This window comes from Nomascus leucogenys, chromosome 15 (assembly GCF_006542625.1).
Source record: "Nomascus leucogenys isolate Asia chromosome 15, Asia_NLE_v1, whole genome shotgun sequence".
NCBI lineage: Eukaryota > Metazoa > Chordata > Mammalia > Primates > Hylobatidae > Nomascus > Nomascus leucogenys.
Window position 1 is genome coordinate 70,623,518 of NC_044395.1, and position 15,997 is coordinate 70,639,514.

At 39.9% G+C, this 15,997-nt stretch overlaps 1 protein-coding gene across 6 annotated transcripts in view; it reads right to left on the reverse strand.

Annotated features, from left to right (window-relative positions):
* SBF2 (SET binding factor 2) overlaps window positions 1-15,997 on the reverse strand; it is a 530,998-nt gene that overhangs the window by 16,181 nt on the left and 498,820 nt on the right. For all 6 annotated transcript variants that reach the window (XR_004026025.1, XM_030794550.1, XM_030794549.1 and 3 more), the window contains 3 exons: window positions 13,153-13,254; window positions 12,265-12,450; window positions 1,551-1,677 (listed from right to left, as the gene is read on the reverse strand). Coding sequence is in view for 5 of the 6 variants with exons in the window: in XM_030794550.1 (XP_030650410.1) it covers window positions 1,551-1,677; window positions 12,265-12,450; window positions 13,153-13,254 (415 nt within the window). In the remaining variant the exon portion in view is untranslated. The remainder of the gene's footprint in view (window positions 1-1,550; window positions 1,678-12,264; window positions 12,451-13,152; window positions 13,255-15,997) is intronic.

Below are 15,997 nucleotides of genomic sequence, written 5' to 3' on the forward strand. Positions count from 1 at the left end.
CAAATACCTGCGTTTTACTCCCACCAATATTTGTACATGTTGTTCCTTTCAGTGATAAAGCTGAATGACATGGTGACCCCTGTAGGTACAGGTCAGTCCACTTAAGACCAGGCCTGGCCAGGCGCAGTGGCTCACGCCTGTAATCCCAGCACTTTGGGAGGCTGAGGCAGCCAGACTGCTTGAGGCCAGGAGTTCAAGACCAGCCTGGCCAACATGGTGAAACCTTGTCTCTACTAAAAATACAAAAATTAGCCAGGCATGGTGGCACAGGCCTCTAATCCCAGCTATTAGGGAGGCTGAGGCAGCAGAATTGCTTGAACCTGGGAAATAGAGGTTGCAGTGAGCCAAGATCGCACCAGTGCACTCTAGCCTAGAGACACAGTGAGTGGGACTCCGTCTCAAAAAAAAAAAAAAAAAAGACCAGGCCTGGGGCAGTTGTAACCAGCTATACTTACTACCTTCCCAATAAGCAGTATGCAGATGCTTAAGAAATTAAGGTTTCTGATTGTGATGTGAAGAATAACAATTCCATGAGTCAACAAAGGTCTGGAAGTATAAACAGGATGGGAAATGGTCTCACCAGTGCTCTTTCCCTTATCAAAAGTATGAAATATCATACTAGACAATTTCAATAGGATGCCCTGGAAAGCAGTATTTCCTGATTTCAGATTTCAAACTGAGAACATCAGTAAATATTTTCTTGGAATTAAGAGTCCTCTTTATGGTACTGAGTGCATATAATATATTGAACAGAACTGATTTTTGTTTGCTTAACAAAAATAGTCATGTGTTTCCTCTCCCCCTGTAACAGTTATAAAAGTAAGAAAGTAAAATCCCCTTGGGAAATGTTTTTACCGGGGCTGACTTTCAGAATCTACTCATTACAACTATCAAAAAACAACTATTAAAAAAATAGTTCATCACTGTCATTAATAATGCTAGTGATGTCTAATATTTATTGAGCGCTTACTATGCGCTCGTGACTGTGCTAAGAGGCTAAGTGACTGTGTGAAGAGTTTACAACTTTTTCCTCATGTGATCATCATGGCCCTGACAGGTGGGATGGTATTACTGTCTTTGTTTTAAAGATGAGGAAACTGAGGCTCAGAGAGGTACTTAACCCCTCCCCAAAATACTCAGTTGGTAGCTGGCAATGCTGGGATTTTACCCTGGTCTGTTTGGTCTAGAGCACAGGGTCTTAGCTGCTATTCAAGCTGCCTCCAAGGGCAGGCATGCTTCCTACCAGAGTGCATCAGGGTTGGAAAAACTATGAGTCAAATGTTTCTTCTCAAACAGTGTGATCACTTTGAGGTATCAAAATAGTAAACATATTTAATTTTACAAAGATGCTATAGGAACGACCACCTGCTAAGAGCTAACGTGGCACATAATTTTAGAATTTGGCCACTTATCCTCTCCTCTACATTCATAGTTCAGAGTTAAACCTTAACTCAGCTTGTCACTCTTGGGGGTAGTTACATTATTAGAATTTTCATTAAAAACATGCAGAACTAACAAAAAAGGTGAAACAAGGGCATACAAACACATACCGTGCTCTAATCTTTCATAGTCTGAATCCAGGAGAAATGTTTTAAAGCGATTAGACACATAGTGGAAAGCCAAGAACTTTAAGTAATAGAGATTGAATTCAAACTCAGTTGGATACTGGTTGTGAACCTGAAACACACAAGGCAAAGAAAAGAGTAAGAATCAAACAGAACAAAAAGTGGATGCCAGGCCACTGAAGGCTTAACTGAAACATGCAGGAGACCATTCAGTCATTCACTCAACAAATACCTGAATCCCTACCATGAGTAGAGATGGGAAGGGAACCAGCTTTTCCGAGCACCTACTGTGTGCCAGACACCAGATGAGGGTTGTTTTTTTTTTTTTATAAACATAATCTCATTTAATCTCTACGGTATAGCAAGAGAGGCATTATTATCTCCACTTTACAATTGAGAAAGCATAGGATCAGCAAGATTAAGACATTTACCCAATGACATTAAACAGTAGTTAGCGAGCCCAAATTTAACCCTGGCTTATTAGGCTCCAAAGTCTCTACCCCACTCACTACATTATACTGTGCTTGGCACGTGATATATATTAACATAAGTTATGGTTCTTGCTTTCCAGGCAACTGTGGTGTAATAGTGTGACATACAACAAGAAAAATTGTTCTTACAGAAGTCTGGCAATGAAAAGGATTGAGAAGAGAAGGTGGCCGCTTAAGGGGACAGCAAGAGATGTTTTCTGGTCAAAAGAAATGTGTGTGTGTCTGAAGGCAATCCAGGAGGAGCCAATAGAGAGAATAAATTTTAGAAAAATTTGTTAGCTAATAACTAAGAGAATAAGATCCTGGGAAAGCAAGAATGAATGAGGCTTGGGCCTAGATTTAGGGAACAGCTTTGGAAACAGGGAGGGATGAAAGGTAGGCAAGAGAAAGATAGTAACTAAGTGCCAAGGGAAAGGGCAGGAGCTAATGCCCTTTAGCCCTAATTTTTCATCAGTAAATTAGGCAGTGAGGTCATTGGGCACAGGAATAGGAATGAGTGAATGACATGGGAGGCAGAAGGCTGGGTAAAGCTTGGAATGGTCATTGAGCTATAGCACGCTTTAGGCAAACCGTATACAGACTGTGGAGCCATCTTACATTGGCAGAGGGTAGGCTGATGACCCTGTGACATTCCCCAGTCTGCCTCGCAATCTCACCTCTATGTTGCTCAATCTCTCATGACCAGCTAGAAAATTTTGTTTGGCTGAAATTAAGTTCCAATCATAATTGTACTTACTCAAAAGCTGGTTCAAATTAACACTAAATTTAGGCAAGCTGTCTAAAAGTCAGCGTTCTCCTCCATGTTTAATTTGGCAATACGGACCTGTACTTAGTCAGCTGGGTCAGCCAAAGTGAGCAGGCATGTGTGTGATATGTTGATTGTCCAGTGGACTAATGGGAATTTAACGTCGTGATCTGGATATCATTGACTTATCAAAATTTATCATCTGGTTAGGAACCTGGTTTTCTGTGATGATTAAAGGGTTTTCTACATTTTCTTACTGGCTTTTTAATGGAACTAAAATTTTAGCTTGTAAGTAATGTAAAATAAAATGGATTTTAGGAAGATGCATTAAAAAAGAGTTTGACTCCTATGCAGTGGGCCTGTAAACCATGGAACTGCTTCCTTGATGTGAGCCACTGCCTTCCTGTTGCATCAGATCTCCACAGGACAGCAGAGCTTTCCATGGGACATGGCTCTGAATAGCTAGGTAGTGTGCCATACTCCAGGTTTGTAGAACTATAAGCATTTGTATTAAGTAGAGTTTTCTCATCAGTGAAAATGAAGGGATAAGAAATCATGGGTTTCCTATGATCATGCAATATGAGCAACTAATTATAAAAACTGGCTGGGTGCGGTGGCTCATGCCTGTAATCCCAGCACCTTTGGGAGACCAAGGTGGAAGGATCTTGAGGCCAGGAGTTTGAGACCAACCTGGGCAACATAGTGAGACCTTTTCTCTACAAAAATTAAAACAATTAGCCAGGTGTGGTGGCACGCGCCTGTAGCCCCAGCTACTCAGGAGGCTGAGGAGGAGGATCACTTGTGTCCAGGAGTTCGAAGCTGCAGTGGAGCCACAATTGTGCCACTGTACTTCAGCCTGGGTGACAGAGTGAGACCCTGTCTCTGAATAAATGAATGAATGATAAAGGCTAAACTTGAAGAGTTTATAGTTATAATAAAACAAGCAGATGTGACACATAATTAAGGATCAATATTAAAAAATACCTTTTATTTCCTTGTTTTGTTAGCCCTCTATGTGTGTCTCAGTAGTCAACCATGTCCCTTAATACAGCAATTCTCATTCAAATGCTTGCCTCTACTGATACTTATGCACAGCAAAGAAGGCCCTGGGTTTGACTCTCTAGTAGGCCTGGTTCTCTGGTCTTCCTGGCTCCTTAAGCATTGCTCAGACCTCAAGTTTCCCCCTCAACCTGTCCTGTAATGCCATGCAGAGCTCTCCAGTCTGAGCTGTTGCTTTGGAATCAACAGCCTCACCCCAAGGAGCCAGTGATGGAGAGGGTGGTTACTCAGATTGTGGGTGCTGGGACGGAAGAAGGGGACAGGGCAACTAAGGATGGAACTTGGTTCCCTACCATCTGAGTCCTGGGGAGGAGAAATCTGCAGTGTGCTCAGGCAGGGTGAGCTCCAAGGACAACTGCCCCAACAGCCCTTGGGATAAACCTTCAGTAGTCACAGGCCAGCCCCTCGCTCACTGTTTCCAAGGGAGGAAGAGTTCTTTCCACTGAACCAGTCTACAATATGTTCTAAAATTTCTTTTAAAAATCTTTATTAAAGCCTCAAGGGCCAGGCGTGGTGGCTCACGCCTGTAATCCCAGCACTTTGGGAGGCCGAGGCGGGCGGATCGTGAGGTCAGGAGATTCAGACCATCCTGGCTAACATGGTGAAACCCCATTTCTACTAAAAATACAAAAACAAAATTATCTGGGCATGGTGGCAGGCGCCTGTAGTCCCAGCTACTCGGGAGGCTGAGGCGAGAGAATGGCATGAAACCGGGAGGCGGAGCTTGCAGTGAGCCGAGATTGCGCCACTGCACTCCAGCCTGGGCAACACAGCAAGACTCCGTCTCAAAAAAAAAAAAAAAAAAACCAAACAACAACAACAAAAACTTTATTAAAGCCTCAAAATAACATTTCTCTCAATGACTGTTCCATAGAAACGACATGCCTCATACATACTTGTATCTTTTCTTGATTATTCTGATATTTAATCTACTCAGGAGTAGAATTTTGAAGACCCACTTCTGAGGTAAAAGTAGAATGGAAATATGATCTTAAGTTGAACTTACAGGCATTTCAGGGAGATCATGTGCTCAGATTAAACGTGAAACTTCTTTACAAGTCAAAAAATGCTTTCATAGCCCAGTATATTGGCCTCACCACAAGCCCTCTACAATTATGCTAGAAAGGTTAGACAATTTTCCAAGGCCTCTTGTACCCACTCCACTGGGACTGGAATTGGTGCGTGGAGAAAGCATCAAGGTGTATACGCTTGGGGGCACTATGCATGTGTCCTCCTGTGTGCCACAGGAGCACCTGCAGTTGCTAACTGTTTGGGGTTGAAAAACAAACCTCCCCAAACTGGGGTTAACGATCAGGTCTACTGGAAGTGGAAGAGAAGATGCAGAGCAGTTTGTTTTTTACTCTTCAGCAATAAAGTAACAAGCATGTAAACATTTCTTTGGTGGAAAAAGAAAAGTCAGATAGACCTCAAGGCTGGGTTGATTAGTACCTAGATACCACGTTTAGAATCTGACATTAAGAAACATAAGGAATTTTCTGAGATGTCTTTCTTCCATCATGTAAGAAGAAATGATGAGATGGCTGAACTCTTATGCTGCTTAGATTTCTAGGAAGCAAGAAAAATCATACTTTCTCCATTGAGTCCTGCACCCCAGTGACTCAGTTTGTCCAGTTCAATGGCTTCTTTTCCTCTTTGCCAATGGAACTCACCTAGACTCTTGTGATTTTAATTTGCATTTTCTAATGAAGAATGATGTCAAGTATCTTTTCATGTGCTTATTTGTATGTCTTTGGTGAAATCAGTACAAATATTTTGCCCATTTCAAAAATAAGTTGTTGGCTGGGCACAGTGGCTCATGCCTATAATTCCAGCACTTTGAGAGGCTGAGGTGGGTGGATCACTTGAGGTCAGGAGTTTGTGACCAGCCTGGCCAATATGGTGAAACACCATTTCTGCTAAAAATAAAAAAATTAGCTGGGCGTGGTGGTGCACACTTGTAATCTGAGCTATTAGGGAGGCTGAGGTGAAAGGATTGCTTGAACCTGGGAGGCGGGGTTGCAGTGAGCCACGATTTTGCCACTGCACTCCAGCCTCAGGGAAAGAGCAAGACTCTATCTCAAAGAAAAAAAAAAAGGTTGTTTTCTTATTATTGAATTTTAAGGTTTCTTTATGTGTTCTAGATAAATCCTTCAGCAAATATATGGTTTACACATATTTTCTCCCATTGTGTGATTTGGATTTTCATTTGCTTAACAGGGATTTTAAAAAAGTATTTATTTATTTAAATTATTATTATTTTTTTGAGACGGAGTCTTGCTCTGTTGCCCAGGCTGGAGTGCAGTGGCGCAATCTCAGCTCACTGCAAGCTCTGCTCCCGGGTTCACGCCATTCTCCTGCCTCAGCCTCTCCAAGTAGCTGGGACTACAGGTGCCCGCCACCACGCCCAGCTAATTTTTTGTATTTTTAGTAGAGAAGGGGTTTCACCATGTTAGCCAGGATGGTCTCGATCTCCTGACCTCGTGATCCGCCCGCCTCGGCTTCCCAAAGTGCTGGGATTACAGGCGTGAGCCACCGCGCCTGGCCAAAAAAAAAGTATTTATTTTGTTTTTTAGAGGTGGGGTCTTGCTGTGTTGCCCAGGCTTGTCTTGAACTCCTGGGCTCAAGTGATCCCATCTTGGCCCCCCAAAATGCTGGGATTATAGGCTTGAGCCACCATACCCAGGATCAGCCTTATAATATTTGTAGAATCTGTAGTGACGTCATCTTTCTCATTTCTAATATTGGTAATTTGTGTCTTTTTTTTCTCAAGCAGTCTAGCTAGAGCTTTATCAATTTTATTGATATTCTCAAAGAACAGCTTTTGGTTTCATTAGTTTTCTTTATTGTTGGCCACAAGATTTTGGGGGCCTAAAGGCAAGTGTGCTTCAAATAAATTTAGCCTTATTATATAGAATTGGGAATGATAGGTATTTCAGCTAATAAATTAATTCTGTGTCAGCATTTCCCTAAGTATGGTGATGAATAGAGTTTTAGGCTTCTCTCAGGTATCATCTGGATTTTGTTGTTCAAAATAATTTTGTATTTATTTTGTTGCAGGTTAAAAAGTATACAGACTTAAAAGACTAAACTGCATGAAGCATTTTAGTTTTGTTTTTCCGTTATGGAGTGAAACTTGCCAACTTCACTTATTTATAAGAAGAGAATCTGAAATGGAATTTGGAGAAACATGAATTTATAGGGTCTTTTTTTTGCCCATGTGCCATTAAGTACTTTGTAAAATTTAAAGGCCCATAAAAATAAGCTATGACTCAAATCCCTGGAAAGATCAACATTTTGGAAGTAAAGTTTAATACATTAAAACTGGATTCTGCTTTCAGAATTATAAATATTGAGCTACAAGAGACACTATACATCAACGCAGTGAAAAACTGGATATGGTTAAACAGACCCTAGAAGAGTATATAGCTAATATTAATTTTTGTTATTTCACAAATTAAGACTTAACAAACATTGTGTGCTTTGTGTTACATCCTTCCATAGTATATGGCCTTAAATATTAAGCTTTGAGGCAAAATTGCCTTGTTATAAAACGGATTGGATTATGTTCATTTTTTGCCAGTTTGCAGTTCAATAGGAAGCAGACAGCAGAAACTCTTGAATATACCAACAATCCATCAACTACAGCTATTTTGCCAATATTACTGGATAAATTTTAGAATAACCAACCTGTGTGGGGGCAGCTTAGCTGCTCACATAGTGCTCACAAGGAAGGCTCATATCTTCAAAAGGCAAATAGCTTTTCTCTTTGGGGTAGGACCTAGCATAGTGCTGTCATAAGGTAACCATGAGGAGAATCACATAAAGCCATACCAAAGTGAATCAATTTACAATTTGAATAAACTTTGAAATCAAAGTTAAAAATACTGAAAAAGTTCTAAGATAGATACCCTCAAAGATTTACTCTAATGCCAAAATAAAGGGGATGCTTTCTTCATCTTTTCATTCATACTATTCATGTTTTTCTCCTGGTATTATATTTTAAAAAGAAATTTTACAGAAAAATTTAATCTTTGTATATTGGATTTTTTTTTAATTTGGCTCAACTATTTTAAGAAAAGGAAGTCCTGTAATGATATCATTTGAGCTAAGCCAATTTCTTTTAGAAGCAAAAAATCTGCCAGATGTTGCTATTATGAAACAGTGAGCTAGCATTTATAATTCATTTGACACCTGGATATACTGGCGTAAACAATGGCTTTTTATAGGATGAGGCAGTTCTAATTTAAGTTCAGTGCTTCATCTGTTTTCTTGTAACTTTATTAGTACTAATGGACAAGTCTAGGCATATGTCCATGGACTGCCTTTTGGCATTCAATGTTAGAAATGGTTAATAAGCAGGGAACACATGCCATCTGGGAAAGCTTCACTTGCTGCTGTGTAATTTTGAACCTATTTTTTTGATGTTTCTGGGCCTAGTTCTATTGTGTGTCCCTGAGAGACTGAGGGCAGCACGAATTTGAATTATCTGGTAAAAGCCAGAGTCATGTAAAGCACTAGTGTTCACTTGAAAGGCATTCAAAGAAGGCATTTTCTAATGCCTAAAACCAGTATGTCGAAGATGATGAAACATTACCTTATAATTAAGTCAGCAAGAGTCAGAAAAACTATTCGCTAACTATAGTCTTCTTAGATTCCTCTGTTTTTGAGTGAATAAACAATCCCTTTTCAGCACAAAATAATTTGCATCACCAAAGCTGATACCTCTGGTAGCCAAGCATGCTTTACTTACTGCAATTAAGGTCATATGCTTGCTTTGCTGTGACTTGTCTGCACTTGGGTTATTATGTATGAGGTATTAAGTGAAAGGAGGATTCAGGCAAATTCTTAAAAATTTATGTTTTAATTTAAAAAATTTTAATTTGGCACAGCCAGATTTGAAGTCATACTAATAGGATCTCTAGATCCTGAACAATATTACTTTTTACAGTTTGTGAAGGATTCACCTACAAATAATCAAACTTTAATTAAAAGTTAACTTCTGTTTTTGATTTCAGAATCAACTAGTTTATATAACACATTTGAATTTTAATTCTTTACTTAAAAAAAACCAGATAAATCTTAAATTCGGCTGATTAGTAAATAAAACAAAACAGCAGAAATTAAGCATATACCCCAAATTGTTTTAATTAACTTAGCCTTTTGTAATTTTAGCATCTATTGTAATGTATTCTAAAGATAATAGGAATGTAAGTTACGCTACATCTTAGTGTATGTTAAATTGCTTTAATCATACCACTTAAGGGGTACTCATAGAATACAGGTTACCTTCCAGCATCTAGACCTCTCCCACTCCTCCTCCCAGCCCCATCCCCAATAATAAAATAGAAGAATTTCATTCCAAGGATTATTGTACTTGGGAGACAATGATGTTCCCATCTTTGAGGACAGTGCATCTTACATGAGCACCTCCTATCTCTTACTGATTGTGAGTGGATTATTTTGCTGACCCTAATGTTTAGGTGTGCCTAATTCTGCAAGTTGAACATAGAGATTTAACATATTAAGTAGTCCATTTAACTTAAGCCAAATTTGGCTGTACAAGCTCATTCCCCTGGAATCCTCCCCCATTAAAGGAATTTTTAAGAGGTAAAAAACCCAAAAGGGAGTGGGGAGAATGGGAGGAAACACAGCATTGGGCCAAAGCAATTCAGCAAATTTTTGAAAGATGGAAAATAGAAGGAAGAATAGCAGTAAATGATAGAAGAGGAGAAGCTATATTGGGATTCCTGCCAGGAGGAAAATGAGTTGAGAAGGTAACAATTTGCTGTGTAAACCCAGAAAGGCTCAGGGCACAGAGGCCCAAGTATTGAGTAATGCAGGGGTGAAATGGAGGCTACTGTGGGACTAGCTGGAAGTCTATGGAGGCAGGAAAGGACCCCAGGTCCTTTCCCACCCCATGTAGTCATATGATTACCCTTTTCAGAGCAACAGATCGGAGGTTTATTTTCTGAAAAACAAACAAAGAAACCTGATAAGCTCTAGACTTGGGAACACCAGACACAACTGGGTTAGTGATGAGACTTAGGAAACACCGAAAATAGCATGGAAAAAACGAAAAGTCTGCATACTGAACTGGGATTTCCCTGGACCTATTTCCTGCCCTGTTTCCAGAAAACAAGCAGCCAGACCTACAAGTACTTTCTGGGCCCCAGACAAATTCTTCTCCGTAGAAACAAGGTAGCTGCTGTTTTCTTTTTCTGGAACTCTAGTTTACTGAGATGTTGGACTTACTAATTAAAGATTATTATTCACCCACCTCGGCCTCCCAAAGTGCTGGAATTACAGGCGTGAGCCACCACGCCCGGCCAGGATATTCTAGATGGTCTTGATGAAGGGTGGTAAGAGCATGAACAAGACTTGTGGTCTTTCAAATTCTCACATATTCATTGAGATTATCTATTTATTGTCTATTATATTCCAGAGACTGAAACTGTAATTGTGTTAGATATACTAGGGATGTGAAGACTAGTATGACATAGTCCCTGTTCCTGGGAATTCTCAGACTAAGTAGAGGGCAATACTTACATACAAATAAATATACTTTAGTGCTATAGATGTTATGAAAGAAGTCTACACCTAACTCATTAGAAATATAAATAAAGTGGGAGGGTGAGGGCCAGCAAAAGATTCAAAGAATTATGAACTAAAATAACGTGTAGTGCTCAGAACAGTGCCTGGCACATAGTAAGCAGTCGACACAAATTAGTAATTATTGTTAGTAATGGTGGTATATGGAGGCAGGAAATAAGTCTAGTCCAACTGATAAGCATAATAAAACAGCAAGATAAGAAATGCTTTCATGAAGAACTCATATGCTTTCACCTGCCTAAAAGTGAGAAGAGATGCTTGCTCCTCTCCTTTGGCCTCAGGTAAGCTTTCTGTTTCAGAGACAATGGTCTCCAAACTTCTCCCTCATCTATTTGCCAAAAGGAGTATGAATAAAAGGGCCAATATTCAAACAGAAAACAAATATAGTATACTATTTGCTGCAAAGAGTTTAAAGGTACATGCTTAACCTTGTGACCAGCTCCTCCAGTTACTGCTTGGACAGATCAATTGAAATGCGTCAGTCGGTCTTTTCTTTAATAAGTAAATTAGAGCAGTAAAAAACATAGCTTCCTGTGTGTGGGGTGACAGGTTGGAAAGTCACTTCTAATGAGTATGGAGTTTCTTTTTGGAGTGATAAAATGCTCTAAAATTGATTGTGGTAATTGTTAGAAAACTTTGTGAATAGATTCAAAACTACTGAACACTTTAAATAGGTGAATTGTAAGACATATAGTTCAATAAACCTGTTATTTACAAAAACTATGTAGTGATCTGGAAAGTTGATCAAGTGATTACTAGAATAAAAACAAAATAAAACATAACCACATACTAACTTGGTGTCATCAGAGTTAGTTTCAACTCTGGTTCCTGAAAACATAGTTCTGCCTTTCTTTCCGATCGATATTTGAGGCCAGTGTGTTTCAAAGAGGCTCACCATTCCCACAAATATGTTTGACATGCCAGAACCCATTCATCCAACCCTGGGATTGCGGTCAAATGAAAGCTGGAAATAGGCCTGCTTTTCCTAGGCCAGTTCAGTCTTCAACTTGCAAGCTCGGTGCCATCCAATTCTCAAACCCAATCCTGACCAAGGCCACATCCAGAAGTCTGTATCTGATGTGCCTGCGATGAAGGCAAGAGGGAGCCTAGAGCAGTCACATCTCCCCTACCCTCACTGCATTTGAATGGATATACCTGGGCTCCCACTTGTAAGTGAGAACATGAGGTATTTGGTTTTCTGCTTCTGCATTAATTTGCTTAGGATAATGGCCTCCAGCTATATCCATGTCATTGCAAAAGACATGATTTCATTCTTTTGTATGGCTGCATAGTATTCCATGGTGTATATGTACCACAGTTTCTCAATGTGGTAGAAGTGACCAGTGTTCTCAAGCCTGTATGCCTGTCTGGCTGGGCCCTGATTATTTCTCCAGGGGTTAGGCTTTACCTCTTATGTTCCCAGGCACAAGCTGGGGTCCTCCCAAACTGGGCAGACCATGTGCTGGATTTCAGGACCCCTATTACCTAGAGATTTTGTTCTTAGGTAATAAGCCCAAGTTTGCTCCTCTTCTTTGAAGATGGTCATTTAGAGTACTGGCTACTTCACTTGGGGCAAGCTCAACAGCCAGCTTAGCTGTCCTAGTTTCAGGAACCAACTGATTTTTTTTCTTTTCCATTCCTAGGAGTCTACTGCTAAGATTTCAGCATGTCCTGTGGCTGAGTTAATCAGAGTTATGACAGGAAGGTACTGGGCACACCATCGCAATGCTCCATCAATGCCAGTATGTTGTGTTCTTTCCTTCATATCAAGTCAACTCAAGCTTGCTCTACTTACCTGGTGTACACAGTCTAAGAACTGTAAGAAGACTGGAGCAAAACCACTCCCCTGACAGTTGAGGGTCAAGCTGCTCCGCTGACTGAATTTGTGACCAAAAGAGAGCCACTCTTTTTCAACCAACATCCGGAAGCCTTCAAGTGTCCTATAAAAGGGATCACTGAGTAACTGAACCAGGGATGTCACCTAGGGCATAAGCAGGATGGATTGTCATTAATTTTAGTTCTGAAAAAGTCCTATTACTAAGATAAAAGCACTTCCTTCTGATGATAGCTAATTCACAAATTTACCTCAACAGCAAATTTGTTCACTAACCATTCCAGGATGGTCAATAAAATTAATTCTGTAAATTTGCCAGTAAAAACTAAAGCTCAAATTCATTTTGGCTACAAGTTTACTTTCAGGGAATTAAGACTTTAATCCTTAACTGGCCAGTTTGCTGACAGCAACCTTTTCCTAAGTTAATCAGAGGCCAGAGGATCAGTTAAAATCAATTCTACTTTTTGGCAGATGCAGATTAATGTCTTCATGTAGTCTGAACTCACACTTTTCACTCTGGAGTGAGTTAAGGCGGGGCTTACAGAGAGCCAGGGGATGGACTGACAAAACCCAGGAAGGATGGTGTCCATGCCTCACACTGCTGCTGGTCAAGGGCTCCATCTGCAAGCCTGCATGGTACATCTGTGGATGGGAGAGCCCCCTGTGTAAGGGCTAAGAGCTCATGGTACAGAGTTTTCTGATGGATAGCAGGTGGTGTTTAACACAGGACTTTCTCTGTCCATAAACACATTAGTCATTATACAAAAGAGTCATCTGAAGAATTTAAAAACAACCAAATGGAAATATAAATATAAAATGAAGTATCAAAAAATATGTCTAATAGTTTACTTGTGCAGTGATGTCCCAGCCTTCCTCCAAACAGACCAAAACTGAGGAACCATTCTCAAGTACTTCTGATACAACCACAGCCAGCTGCATTATCCTGTGAAGCTAAGAGATAGGAAGGAGAACACAATTAGACCAAGCACTTTCTGAGTGCAGAAGTCAGAGTTGCTTTCAACCCTGGATAATCAAACGAGTTAGGGATAAAGCGCTTGGACAAAAGAACCACATAATGTTTTAAATACTTAAAGTTCTTTCAAATCAAGATTAAACAATGACACTTTTGTCTGGATGCAGTGACTCATGCCCGTAATCCCAGCACTTTGGGAGGCCGAGCCGGGCAGGTTATTTGAGGTTAGGAGTTCGAGACCAGTCTGGGCAACATAGTGAGACCCCATCTCAATAAAAACAACAACAAAATGACACTTCAAAAAAGTAAACACATTTTAAAACAATACATTCTAGTAATACATAATGAAATAAAATTACCTTATGTGATTCTCCCAAAAGTAGGTGAGCTATAATTCCATAGAGTACAAAAAATAGAGATTCTATGTGGACTTCCCAACAAAAGAAGGAAATTCAGATGAATTTTATTGGATTTAAAATTTGTTTTTCCATGATACGGTAAGTTCTATTTCAGATAATTGGTTTTTTTTTTTTTTTTTTTTTTTTTTTTTTTTGAGACAAAGTCTTGCTCTGTCACCCAGGCTGGAGTGCAATGATGCAATCCTGGCTAACCACAACCTCTGCCCCCCGGGTTCAAGTGATTCTCCTGCCTCAGGCTGCCGAGTAGCTGGGATTACAGGTGCATACCAGTGCACCCGGCTAATTCTTTGTATTTTTAGTAGAGACAAGGTTTCACCATGTTGGCCAGGCTAGTCTTGAACTCCTGACTTCAGGTAATCCACCCACCTCAGCCTCCCAAAGTGCTAGGATTACAGGCATGAACCACCACGCCTGGCCTATTTCAGATATTCTTAATTTTTTGGGAATTAGATAGTGGTGATAGTTACACAATGTTGTGGATATACGAAAAAGCATTGAGTTGTACACTTTTATCATAAGGATAAATTTTATGGTAAGTGAATTATATGTTAAAAAAGAAACTCCTGGCTGGGCGTGGTGGCTCAATGCCTATAATCCCAGCACTTTGGGAGGCTGAGACAGGAGTAGTGCTTGAGCTCAGGAGTTCGAGACCACCTGGGCAACATGGCAAAACCCCATCTCTATAAAACATACAAAACCCAGCCAGGCTTGGTGGCATCTTCCTGTAGTCCCAGCTACTCAGGAGGCTGAGATAGGAGGATTGCTTGAACCTGGGAGATCAAGGCTACAGTGAGCTGTGATCGTGCCACTGCACTCCAGCCAGGGTGACACAGCCTTGACCCTGTCTCAAAAAATAAAAATAAAAAAGATACTCCTATTTGTCTGTACTGTGTACTAAAAGAGAAAAAAACTTTTATATTTGTGCTAAGTTTTTAAAGCCACATCACTATATTTGTGCTAAGTTTTTAAAGCCACATCAATTGGCTCAAAGTCCTTAATAAACAATTAAGGTACGAGAATGGTATTAAAACCAAATGTATAACATTCTAATTTAAAAAAATATTTTAATGATCATCAGACATAATTTGCAATTTGAATCCAACTGAACAAGAACAAAAATGAAAAATCCCATATCTTAAACAGAGCTAGGCTACTTTAAACACAGGAATAAGGCAAATGTCCTACTCAGTAATGAGAAGCTCCTCATGTAACTGTTTCTACAACATAGCTATCACCAGGCCTGAATTCTTTTGGGCTCAGAATTTGTTCTAAGAAATGGCTATTATTAAAAAGTAAAAAAATAACAGATGCTGGCGAGCCTGTGGAGAAAAGGGAATGTATATACATTTCTGGTGGGAATGTAAATTAGTTCAGCCATTGTAGAAAGTAGTTTGGTGATTTCTCAAATAACTTACAACAGAATTACCATTTGACCTAGCAATCCCATTACTGACTATATACCTGAAGGAATATAAATTGTTCTACCATAAAGTCACATGCACACACATGTTCAGTGCTGTACTATTCATAATAGCAAAGACATGGAGTCAACCTATATGCCCATCAACGGTAGACTGGATAAAGAAAATATGGTACATATACATCATGGAATACTACACGGCCATAAAAAGAATGAGCTTATGTCCTTTAGAGTAACACAGCTGAAGCAAACTAACACAGGAATGGAAAACCAAATACTGCATATTCTCACTTGTAAGTGGGAGCTAAACATTGAGTACACATGGACACAAAGAAGGGAATAGATGCCTGGGGCGTACTTGAGGTTGGAGGTGAGAGGAGGGTGAGGATAGAAAAACTACCTATGAGGTACTATGCTTATTACCTGGGTGATGAAATAATCTGTACACCAAACTCCCAAGATATGCAATGTACCTATATAACAAACCTATATATGTACCCCTAAACACAAAATAAAAGTTAAAAAAATAATTTGCTTTGAGATAACTTTTAAGATGTCAATATCCCAAGTGGGCAATTATTTTCCACTGTCTTTAGTCCCTAACTTTTGATACAGGTCCACTTTCTAGCAAAGAGTAGAGCACAGAATGTATCAGAAACATGGATAGATAAGTTGGGTGGTGGGGTCCGTTTGGAGCTGGGGCTCATAGCCTGGGGACAGAAGGGAGTATCGATCAGTTCCTTCCACGGGTATGCAAAGCACCCTAAATTGCCTTAATAATAATGAACAAGGTATGATACATTTATAGCCAAATATATATGTGGTGGCATTTCTCTTTGGTTTAAGTATCTTGAGAACGGTCACAGCCCTGGGTACTGACGT